This window comes from Aythya ferina, assembly GCF_964211825.1.
Source record: "Aythya ferina genome assembly, chromosome: 22".
In the NCBI taxonomy this organism is placed as follows: domain Eukaryota; kingdom Metazoa; phylum Chordata; class Aves; order Anseriformes; family Anatidae; genus Aythya; species Aythya ferina.
In genome coordinates, this window is record NC_140320.1 from 7,139,900 (window position 1) to 7,151,290 (window position 11,391).

At 49.9% G+C, this 11,391-nt stretch overlaps 2 protein-coding genes across 2 annotated transcripts; one reads left to right on the forward strand and one right to left on the reverse strand.

The window, feature by feature from the left end:
• The first annotated feature begins 368 nt into the window (after positions 1–368).
• Positions 369–6,461, forward strand: CD3E (CD3 epsilon subunit of T-cell receptor complex). Its single transcript, XM_084495716.1, has 7 exons — positions 369–469; positions 587–701; positions 2,154–2,173; positions 2,963–3,170; positions 3,632–3,784; positions 4,629–4,675; positions 4,961–6,461. Exons 2-7 carry the CDS (start codon positions 617–619, stop codon positions 5,015–5,017), a joined length of 570 nt encoding a protein of 189 aa, XP_084351842.1. The 5' UTR covers positions 369–469; positions 587–616; the 3' UTR covers positions 5,018–6,461.
• A 2,103-nt stretch (positions 6,462–8,564) lies between these two features.
• On the reverse strand, positions 8,565–11,071 carry LOC311422544 (T-cell surface glycoprotein CD3 delta chain-like). Its single transcript, XM_084495717.1, has 5 exons — positions 10,656–11,071; positions 9,840–10,040; positions 9,456–9,587; positions 9,207–9,250; positions 8,565–8,887 (listed from the first exon to the last, which is right to left on the reverse strand). The coding sequence occupies exons 1-5, from the start codon at positions 10,993–10,995 to the stop codon at positions 8,825–8,827; spliced, it is 780 nt and encodes a 259-aa protein (XP_084351843.1). The 5' UTR covers positions 10,996–11,071; the 3' UTR covers positions 8,565–8,824.
• Between the last annotated feature and the right edge of the window lie 320 nt (positions 11,072–11,391).

Below are 11,391 nucleotides of genomic sequence, written 5' to 3' on the forward strand. Positions count from 1 at the left end.
AGCAACCTGGTCTCGTTGGAGGCATCCCTGCCCATGGCCATGGCAGGGGCTGGAACTAGGTTATCTTTAAGGCCCCTTCCAACCCAAACTCTGATTCTGTTAAACCCTCCGAGGGGACAGGTCAGATGTGTCTGAGCACTGCTGGCCATGCGGTGTTTCTGGGTGTTGAGCTTCTTGTAGTGTCTCTGGTTCCTTTGCCGATTCCCTCAGTATGTGAAGTTTCTTGCGGTAGTTTGAACTTTGAAAAAACTCATGTTGAAAAGTTGTTATGAATACGGGCTTGTTTATCTCTCCGGCTGCTCCTAAAGCAGTTACAACAGGTCTCCAACTGCGCTGGTGCAGAGCAGCCACCCCTTGCTGCCAGTGACGTTATAGGAAGACATTTTGAGCCTCCACGCTTCCTGAAGTGGGTTCATTTTATCGTTTGCATTCTGTCTTTCTTGGCTGCTTGCTGGTTTCGCTGGAAACAGTGAGTCTCCTCGGCACTGCTCCATTCATTGCCGTACACAATTCTAGGAAAAAATCTTGGGCGTCTTTCTTGTAAGCGAGAACTTGAAATGCCAACGTGTTCTTTGTTCCTTCACAGCCAGCCTTAGTGATGCCAATCTGATCGGCAATGGTAGAGAAGAGCAAGAAAAGGAGGAACACAAGGATGAGGTTTGAGCTGTCCTTGCCCTTCCTGGGACTCCTGCTGTGTGTGGGTGAGTAGAGCTGGCCAGAAGTCCACTGGGATCCGAAGGGTGGCTGCCAGGGGTGCAGCAGAGAAAGCATGGGAGTGTGCGGCTGGTTTTGCAAAGTACATGCATCCACATCTTCTGAAACTGGCAAGTCCAGCTGCTGCTCTCCAAACTGAGTGTTCCCCTCAGAGGACAGAAAAATGGGAATTCAACCTTCTCAGGCTAGAGGAAGAACCTAAGGTCCCTATGGAATTTTTGCTTGCTGGCTCATTCGCTAAAACACCTGGTCTCCAGAATATATACAGCAGCGTGGGTGAAGTTAAGAGCTGGAACTTCAGGCATTACTTTCCACAGCAGCGTGAACTATGAGGGTCTGAATTTGATTCTTATTTTATTTCTACTCTTTAGTCATGCACTTTTCTTAAAACATTCTGTGATCAAGGGTGAATAACTTCCATTCTGAGTTCAGATTCACTGTGATACCATGGTAGGGGCAGCATTTTCTACATTACCAGTTTCAACTGACCAGCATTTAAAAAGCTGTTTAAGATAAAATGAGGAGTATCTGTAAAACTATAAATAAGCTGGTAACTATGAAAGATAATTTTGAAAGGTAACTAAAAGAAAACTGCTGTAAGACTACCACTACTGTGCCAATGTGCTGCAAATACCAACTGCTATTCTGTGAGAAAATTGAGAACATTTGGTTTGGCAATGTCCCGTTCTTTTTCACATTTAAATTCATTTTATACAAAGAAAAAAATCACCTGGTAGCCTTCTCTCCAGCAAAGTCCTGTGCCTGTGTAATTTCAAATCTACAATTTTGTTAAAAGTAGCTCCTATTCTAGATCAGGCATTACCTGGATTGAGACAACAGCACTAAACTCTTAAATACACCTCATTCCTTTACCTATTTAGGATCCTTCCTATCTACAACCATGTCTAAAGCAGATCACAAGTCTGATTCAGACCTCCTAAAAACTTTTTTATAATGCTTTAGCTCCAGACTTCAATGGGGATACTTGTTTCCTACAAAGAGAGAAAAATCATGTAGGAAAACCACTTTACAGACTTAAATTGAGCATCAGGGTCCATTCTACCAGTGGCATATTCTTGTAGAGCACGGCTACACTCACTGCAGAAAACAGGCATGATTTTCCAGCACTCCTTGGCCCATGGTAATAAAGCAAAATTGTAGGGTGTACTCCGTGCAATAAATCTTTTTCTAAACAGGCTCAAAAATCATTCAGATTTCTCTTGTGCGTTACTCTATGTTAAAAATGGCTTCCGAAGAAAAATACTTCATTTTAAAACAACATCCTGTCTCAGTTAACATAATGTTCTATTTAGCACAAATATAAAAAAAATTAACATGTCTTTCAAGCAGCTGAATTCAGAAACAATATCCTTGAAGTAGGAAAGGTATATGATATCAGCAGCTAATTTGCTTAACACACGTTTTTCTTTCTTTTGTAGGTGGCACCGCAGCTCAGGAGGGTAAGTGTATTTGAGCAGCTTTCTTAATGATTTATTACACTAAAAGGACCAACTGTGCCTCACAAGTGAGAACTCTTAGTCAAATGGAAGTGTTTGAATTCTACAAATATTGTAGGATAGGAGAAAAATCCCCATCCATTGGCTGTCGTGAATTGTCCCTAATCATTGTTAGTGATCTTGAAGTAGGGTTGGGCATTTTCAGAGAGCGGCAAGCAATGGGATAACAGTGGGCTGATTTGCCAACACTTACTTTTTGTTTCCTTGAAGTTTTTGATGAAGAACTGACGGGTAAGTGTATTTTACCGTCATTCTTCATTATATGATATGATATAAAAGCTGTAGATGCTTCATGGGCAAGGACTAGAGATATTTGAATTCAAGCAGTACGCTGGGAGGGAAACATTTCCTGTGCCTTAGTTGCTACTGCCATCACTGTTCAGAGAAATCAGCTATAATGAGTTGCCCCTAGTTGCTGTTAGTGGTTCTCAAGCAGGGTTGGATATTTGCTGGGACCAGCAAACACATGGATAAACAAAACTATCAGTGGTGTGTGGACAGACTCCAACATAAAGCTGAACATTCTGTGATGGTGTTTTGATGCTGCCTGGTACTGCAAAGAGATGAGTGTGAAAACTAAAAGTAAATGTGCATGCAGAAAATGCATACATAGGGAATTTACATGGTTCAGTAAAATCAAGGAATGAGCAGAGAAAACTGTTTTGGTGGAATCAAGGGTGGGCAGGGAAGCTTGCCAGAAGCTCTTTGTAATGATGATTTCCCTTCTTGTTGGCCCATCTTCCCATGAAGAATTCCAGGTGGATATTTCTGGAACCACGGTGGAAGTCAAATGTCCCTTGTCTGAGGCAGTACAATGGAGTCCAGTAACTCTAGACACCACAGGTGATACCTTTATTGAAAAGAATCATGACAGTTCTCCTCTCAATTTGACTTGTACAGCGGGTGGTAGGAGTTTCCGCATGTACCTGAAGGCCAGAGGTGAGTGAAAAGGCACTTGGTCTATGAGAATCTACATGGACTAGAGGTAAAGCCTACATCTTTCACTGACAGATGATAAAAGAGATGAGGCCTGATTCGCAGTGCTGTGGGGCTGAGTGAATGCTATTCTGCAGAGGTTCTGCAAGGAGATGCCTTGCTCAGGCTATGCCAAACAGCAGAGCGTAGTGAAGGTATTGCACACAGTGGTCCCTGAGACCGTGTGCAGATTGAAGTGGAGAGGGGATATAATGGTCTGGGCCTTCCTCCTTCCTTTCTGTTTGCTCTTTACTCCTCACTCAAAACCATTATCTTTTCCACTAGCATTAACAGATAAGTAAGGCCTGGACATAGCGAGCAGAAAGCACTTCACTGACATCTTAGATTTGTAGCCTTTCCCTTAGTCCTCTGCTGACAAGACGGGGTACCTGGCTTCTGAGCACCTTTGTCTTTCCTCCTGGCAGTGTGCACCAACTGCAGGGAGCTGGATACCTTGACTGTGACAGGGATCATCATTGCGGATCTGCTCATCACCTTTGGGTTGCTGATTTTGGTCTACTACTTCAGCAAAGACAGGAAGGGGAGACCGAGCGCTGGTGCTGGCAGTCGGCCACGAGGTAAGAGCTATTTTGGATATTTCTGCTCTCTGTGACGTCCGCTAAGTGCTAAATGAAGCACTTTGCCTGCTGAGTGAGAGAATCCTCTGCTCCCCACAAGCCCCCAAGGCCTTGCCAAACTCCGCTCCTGATAGCCACATCTGTTGCTCTGGGCAGCCTTCTGTAGGGGCCAGATGTGGCTGCTGTGTTGTGTCAAAGGCTTCCTGCCCATAGGAAACCATTTCCCAGGCTGCTGTGAAGCAGCACTGAGTTCGTGATAAAGCAAACACCGTACGGGAGATGCTTAGCTTGTGAGTGTGGCCAGCAAACCCAGCCTGGCCCTGGCCCACTCAGCTGCTCATAGATTATAAATGCTGGGATAAAAAGATGCAGGGTAGTGACTTCACCACGCTGCCCTCGTGCAGATCAGACGTTGCCATTTTTTTCCCTAGCATCCACAAAGCTGATATAAATCTTTCAGTGGGTCTGAATTCCCTGCTGTATGCTCATTGTGCCCGTTGTGTGTCGGGTTTGACAGAAATGTGATGTGCTCACGCCTATGCAGCTTGCCAAGCCAGGGGGATATAGGTCTGGTACCCATTTGTGGAGCTGTAGCCTGGGCCTGTGGTCACGGGGCTCTCGTGTTTTCAAGTAGTTCTTCTTGAAGAAGAAAGATGAATTTCCTCCTAAGTGATCAGAAGGCCTCCGGACTGCAGCAAGGGGTCTTTAAATGCTTTATGCTCATAATAAAGCCATACAGCATTACCCATGGTATGCATTTATGTGGGATCATCTCTGTGAAAGTCCATCGTGCTATGTTAAAGGAACCATCACCAAGGAAGACCCCTCTTTGCCTCTGTTGCAGGTCAGAAGACGCAGCGTCCTCCCCCTGTTCCAAACCCAGACTATGAGGTATGGAGAACATGCTTTTTTTCCTCCTCTCTTTGTGGGCTGGGGAAGGGTTGCCAGAGCTGGGAATCTGTAGCATTTGTGCTTTGACCCTTCTCTTGGTGATGACACGGGGAGTCAGGAGCAGAACTGCAGCTTCCTGCAGGCTGCACAGTGCCAAAGCAGCACTGTCCCTGGTCTCTCTGTTGTGTTTTTTTCTTTTCTAAGTATTGTGTCGACCAAGACCTTGGAGTGTTTGAGGGTATGTGAATAAAGATTCCTGAACTAACACCCCTGCTGTTCCCACAGCCCATCCGGAAAGGCCAGCGGGAGGTGTATGCAGGCCTGGAATCCAGGGGCTTCTGAAATTCCCGCAGAAGACAGGCTGGGTGGAAAACAGTGCAGAGGAGTCGAGTGCTTCTGCCCAGCTTGCTACCGGTTCTCTGCAGGCCTGCTGAGGCCCAGGCATTTTGGGGTAAGCCAGGTGGCTGGACAGGACAGGCATCCTGCTGCCCTATGCTGTCCCACCCCACGATGTTCCTGCAGTCTGACATTAGGAATAAAAAACAAATGCGACTATTGGCAAGAGAAGTTTTCCTTCTCATTAAAGGACTGGAGCCTCACTCATTGTTCCTGGCCTCCTTTCTCCTTGTACTGCTCTCTCTCTGCTCCAGTTACATGCTGAATTTCCCCTCCAATTTCATTCCTGCCCTGAGTGCCTCCACTCGCTCCTTGTGCCTCCTGGGTAGCTGGAGGCTGAGGAGTGGGGCCTTCTCAGGGCAACTGGCCTCTGACCTTACCCTGCTCTCAGGCTCTTAGCTTTTGCTGCCCATGACCGTAACAAAAAGGAACAGAGGCTGGCAGTATGTTAAAAAGAAAATGTACGTTTTTGTAGCGAGGCCACTGCTTGGAAAGCAAATATTTCAGTTAAAAGAAAAAAATGAGTTTTCCTTTAAAAAATTGAGAAGCATTTCTACCAGTACATGCAGACAGGCCTGTGCAGCCCCCTGCCCTGTTGTGGAGAATGGGGGGGGCTGAGTACCCCTTTGCATGCAGAGTCCTTTGTGTTTCAGACCTTTGTCAGGACATCCTTAATGGGTCACACGGGAATTTGGCACCTTCCCATGTCATCTGAAAGCCAGCTAGGAAATTAAAGTGCTTGGCTGAGTGTTAGATCTTCGTTACTGTTAGATTATGGGGCTCTTAGATATTACAGCTAAGATATGACCCCCATTTAGCAATCAATGAGTATCACCTCTGCAGTCTGACTGAGACAGCACAGCAGGGATTTTTGTGTTTCCCAGATTAGAAGTGAGACCCTTTGGCTCAGCCCCAGGACCAGCACTCTGTTCTGCAGCAGCTTGTTTGCTGGAATTGAGAGGAACGTGTTGGGGCCTCAGAGGCAATGCTTGGGACCCACAAAATCCAAGGGAGCACCTAACTCTTTTGCTGTGTTGTCCTCATCCCAGAGACTTCAAGGACTCTGTTTTTACTGATATTGTATAGTGTACTCTAGGATAGCATAGTCTACGATAAAAACATTTCATTGTCTGGCTTGTGCCCTGAAGGCTGTACAAGTGCATTTGCTGCTGGAGTTTCATTTTCCAGAACTATCATCACTTGCAGATTCTCATGATCTGTCCTTGTCGGCTGCCCTTTCTCTCCCCACTTGAGTTCTGCTTGGGCTCTATTAGAAAGATGGCAGGCTGCCTTGCCATTGGTAAAGGTGTTTCAGCTTTCTTTATATACATTTAAAAATTGTACTATATTAATAAAATGGGAGACAGAGCCTCCAGATATGCATCGAAAAGATTTCCGCTGTGTTTATGCTTCTATTAAAGAAAAACTACTTGAACTCAGCCTAGCAGTTCCAAACCTGCATGATGTGAAGAGCTGCAGTTCCCAAAGCAGCAGCAGTGGGACAGGTCCTAACTTAAAGAGCGGAGATGCTTGATGTGTGGGAACATCTTGATGTGTGGCCTGAGCCTGGCTGGCTGAGCAAGCCACGTTTCTGTTGCTCTGTAGAGGAGCAACAGCTCTGCAGAGGAAACAGCAGCAGCAGTGGGGGCTGGGGATGGTTTAGCCCTTGAGTTTCGGCATGGGGAGATGAACACCCCAGTGAAGTTCATGCTTGAGACTGCTGTACTTACCCTGCAGGATGTGGTTTGAAGGCAGTACAGCTGGGTTTACCATACAAAGCATTAAACATCAAGGAGGGAGATCGCAAGATACAGAGAGCACTAACCCCCGGCAGCTCTGACACTATTCTGGGTCAGGTTCTCATCTTTTGCAAATCAGCACTGCTCCAGGGAAGCTTACTCAGCCTGGCCATAGGGAGCACTGCCACGGGTGGGATGTGAGAAGCCTGGATTGCTCCGGGTGTACAAATTTTGCTTCAAGCTACACCCTGGAGCTTCTAGGGCCATATACTTGCCTACTGTTTGCCCCAACCAGTGCCATCCCACGCTCTCCTTATCTCAGTGGGATCAGTGCACATCCAGTGACAACATCCTCTGTGTTAGCTGTGCTACAGAGCATTGCTGTGTCCTCCTGGGGTGAGGCACAGAGCCCCCCACAGCCAGCCCCGTTGTAAATGCTGCCCCTGCGCCCTGCCTGGTGTGCACAGATCAGACCTGCCCTGCTGGAGGTTTCTCCTGCTGTCAGGGTGTATACAGCCATCTTTGCTACTTGTTTTTGAGGTCTGATGGCCATGAAACTGCTGTGAAATGGGCAGCCCGATGGTCACTTCTTTTAATGAGGTCCTGCTCAGAGGGCTTTGCCGATGGAAGGAGGGCACAGCACATTTGGGCTGTAACAGCTGTATCAGGCTCACCCTGCACCAGAGCAGTTTAAAGGGAAATACCGTGAAGATGTGAAGAGCAAAATGTTGTTGTGTAAAGAGCTGACACCACCGGAAAATAGTTGCTTTCTTCTTCACTAAGCCTCATCACTCGGTGACTCCTGTACGGACATGTGCAGTGCACCCGCAGCTGTGTACAGACAAAATGTTGTTTGCTGTGTCAGACGGACCAGATTTGTGGCCAGTTTTCATCAAGTATGAAACTGAATGTGAGCTCTTTTGGTGCTTGCATTGCACCATTGAGTCTCAAGTAAGCTCTGAGCCTGGTGCCCTCTAAAGCCTTAGGTACGTGGAGCCTGGATTCTGAGAAAAGCAGGAAAACACAGCCTACAGCTGTATGCAACTGGCACATGGACTGGGTTTCTGAGGTTTCCATCTGCTAGCTGATCCTGCCTGCAACCTGCCTCCCGTTTTGGCCATGCTCAGGCAGAGGAGTGTGGGGGAGCCTCCCAGGAACATTGGAGCTGCAGGGACTGAGCGCTGCCTCTGGCCTTCACTACCCGGCCAGCTCTGCTGCCACGTGTTTTGCATGGTCTGTGCTGCAGTTTTCGTCCCCTTCACAGTTTCCATTTCCTTTTTGGGTCTAGCCCACACGAGCTCTTCTGGGCAGCCAGCCCAGCTTGCTTCTTTGCTCATACTTCACTCCTTGAAGCACTGAGGCTACCTGCAGGCTAGCTGGGTGCCAGGGACCTGGCAGGCCTCTGAGGCTCGGAGACTGCACTTAGATGCCAGGCCCTGCATGTGCAGAGCAAACATCCTATTGTTTGCTGCCTCCTGCCACCCCCAGCTCCGGCCAGGCACTTAGCAGGAGTGATGCAGACCCTGCTGAGTGTTGCTGTGCTCCTGCTGTCCCCGCTCCCCAATTCTGGGCCTGGATGTCATTTGAGTCCAGGCACAGAGGGGTGGCACTGCCACAGACCCCTGCCTGCCATGGCAGAGCAGTGTCCTACCAGAACAGGCAGCAGGAATCCAGGCAGATCACATCCAGCACTGATCTTCCCCAGTGACTGCGTGGGTCTTTGGGCCTTAACACAACTGATGGGGCAGAGAGGCTATGGAAAAGGCTCGTCTTTAATCAGAGGAATACAGAAATGCAACAGGTTGTGGAAAGAGCACAATGTTACAAGCAGCCCATCCTCGCAGGGATCTGGAGGGCTCTCCAGGCAAAAAGTGACACCGTCTTCTGCTAGCACTGAGTTCACAAAGGCAGGGCCAGGGCCACGTGTTGGTGCTCTCTGGTACTGGCAGTGGCTTTGCTGTAACAGTAATCCTGGTGTGAAGGAGTCAGTCACTGGCCCTGCTGTCTTCCCACTTCACTTGCGGCCCTTGGTAGGTGCCAGCCGGCTGTATTGTCCATCGTCCCGCTCACCAAGGGGCTAAGGGGAAAAAAAAAGGCAAGGTGAGCTACAACTGTGCCTGTCCAGCCCTGGGTACACGGGAAGCTGGCATAAACCTCCCTTTGCCAAGATTCTGGCAAGCTCCCTTGAGTTGAACAACCCCAGAGCATGGGGTAGCTGAGCCTGCTCCATCCTCTGCATCACTCAGGGAGAGGGAGCTGTCAGCTCCCCAGCAGAGAGTAATTTCCAACCTCAAACGCCACTCCCTCATTATGGTCACACCACTGCAGCCCTGTGCAGCTCCTGCCACCCATGCACACACACCCAAATACGTACACACGAGTGCACGCATGCTCACCTGGTAGAGCTGCTCGTTGGCAATCAGGTTCTGCCTGTCAGAAGCTAAAGAAAGAAAGACAGCGGTCAAAGATCGGGGAGATCATGGGCAGTGTGGTGAGCATTTGCAGACAAACCCAAATGGCTGGCTGCTATGAGCTCTGTGCTTTTATTTCTTCTGGGAGACGTGGTAGACACGCATCTTGCACCCTAAAAGGCCACCACGCAGCTCCTAGAGAAGCGCAGGCAGCTAGCAGGGCTCTCCCCTCACCTCGTGACATGCGTCCCTTGTCCTGGCCACTGATGCAGTACACAGCAACCATCAGGAGGACGGTGGCGATAACATCTGCAACCACAATCCCCGAGATGGTGGGAGCGTCCACTTCGATGCAGTTCTGGCACACTGGAAGCACAAAAGGACACAAGGACTGAGAGCAGGACCCCGATCCAGACCCTGACCCTTGGCTCCAACCCCAGTGGCTGCCCTGCCACCTGGGCCCATCTGAGCCAGGACAACCTAGGACAGGAGCTGGCAAGACTTTCACCAACCGGCAGAACCAGCCACAAGCTCTGTGAAATCAGTATTTCTCTTAAAAATTTGCCTAAAAACTCCAAGCAGTCCTGTAGCTCTAGAAACAGGGCTTCTGGCACTTACTTCGATAGTACACCTGGAGCCTGTAGGAGACATCTCCCTTTCCACAGGTATAGATGCCTCTGGGATCATCGTACATTGCACCCAAGTCCAGCTCCGTTGTGTTTGCTATCTGCTGGTCATCTTTGTACCATAATACTTCTTTGAGTGATCCACAGATCAGGAACACCTTCTCATTTTTTTCTTTCACAATTATGTCCTTTCCTGTAAAATCAAGGAGAGCAGAGAGCTTGACAGCTGAGTCCCCTCGCAGTGGTGCGGAACTTAGGAGCCCCACTCAGAGATGGCTGCTGCAGACAGCATCGTGTTAGGCTGTCCCCCGAGACACGGAAAGGACACTGCAAACAGAAACCCCTGCAAAAAAGCAGATTGCCCAGTGCAAAAGCAAAAATAGGTGGTTACTTAATCCAGCTCTGAGTAGTGTACAGATCCAAATCGAGCGAAAACGAACTGGAACCAGGTATCTACCTGGACTCCATTCAGACTGCGTGTTGGAGTCTGCCTCATCCTGCCAAGAGATGGCTTTGGTAATGAAGTATAACTGCAGCAGAGACGTTTCAACAGCCAGTGAAAGGTTTTGACCAACAAGGACAGGAGCTGAGCCCAAACAAGCGAGGCAAAACCCCACAGAGGGTGATACTGAAAACGAACTTCAATACTTGTTGCACCAAATCGCTCCTTCCTCCCTACCAACACCCGCCAACCTCACGCCAAGGAGCTGTAATGGAAAACCCCAGCCTCAAAACCCCAGAAAAGCAGCACAGCACAGTGGGGGTGATGTCCCCACGGGGTGCAGCACCCGACGCGCTGGGGACTTACCTTGGACACCCAACCCGGCCATGGCCACGCTGGCGAGGAGCGCCCAGGCGCCCAGGGCCTGTCCCCTGTGCATGGCGTGAAGCAGCGGCAGCAGTTTGGGGGGCAGGAAGAGGAGCCAGCTCCTCTCACGGCGTGACGCGCCACCCAGCTCTTTGTCAGGCAGCGGAAACCTGGGGGCTGGGGCCTCCTCCTGCGAGGGCAGCGAGGACTGCCTCCTCGCCCAGCCCTGACACCCATGGGAGGGCACAATGGGCCTGAAGCAGCGGGTCCTCCGGGTGCCTACGGGCCCCCACAGCACCCATGGGTGCCTCAGAACCTGTGGGTTCCCATCAGCTGCCATGGACGTGCCCAGCACCCATGGGTCACCAGCTACAATGGTCCCCCCTGGTGGCTATGGACCCCTGGCTGTCATCCCTTCCGCCCCTAGCACCCATGGATCCCCCAGCACCCATGGGTCCCCTCAGCCACCATGGAACCCCCAGCACCAATGGGTCCCCAGCTGTTATGGTCCCCCCCAGCTGCTACAGGCCCCTGGCTGCCATTCCCTCCCCCCCAGCACCAATGGGCCCCCCCAGCACCCAGGGGACACCTCAGCACCCATGGGTGCCCAGCTGCCATATGCTCCCCCAGTTGCCCCAGCCCCCCCTAGCTGCTGCAGGACCCCCAGCACCTCTACATCCCCCAGCTGCCACTGCCCCCCTTAGTATCCATGGACTCTCCCCACTCCCCCCAGCAC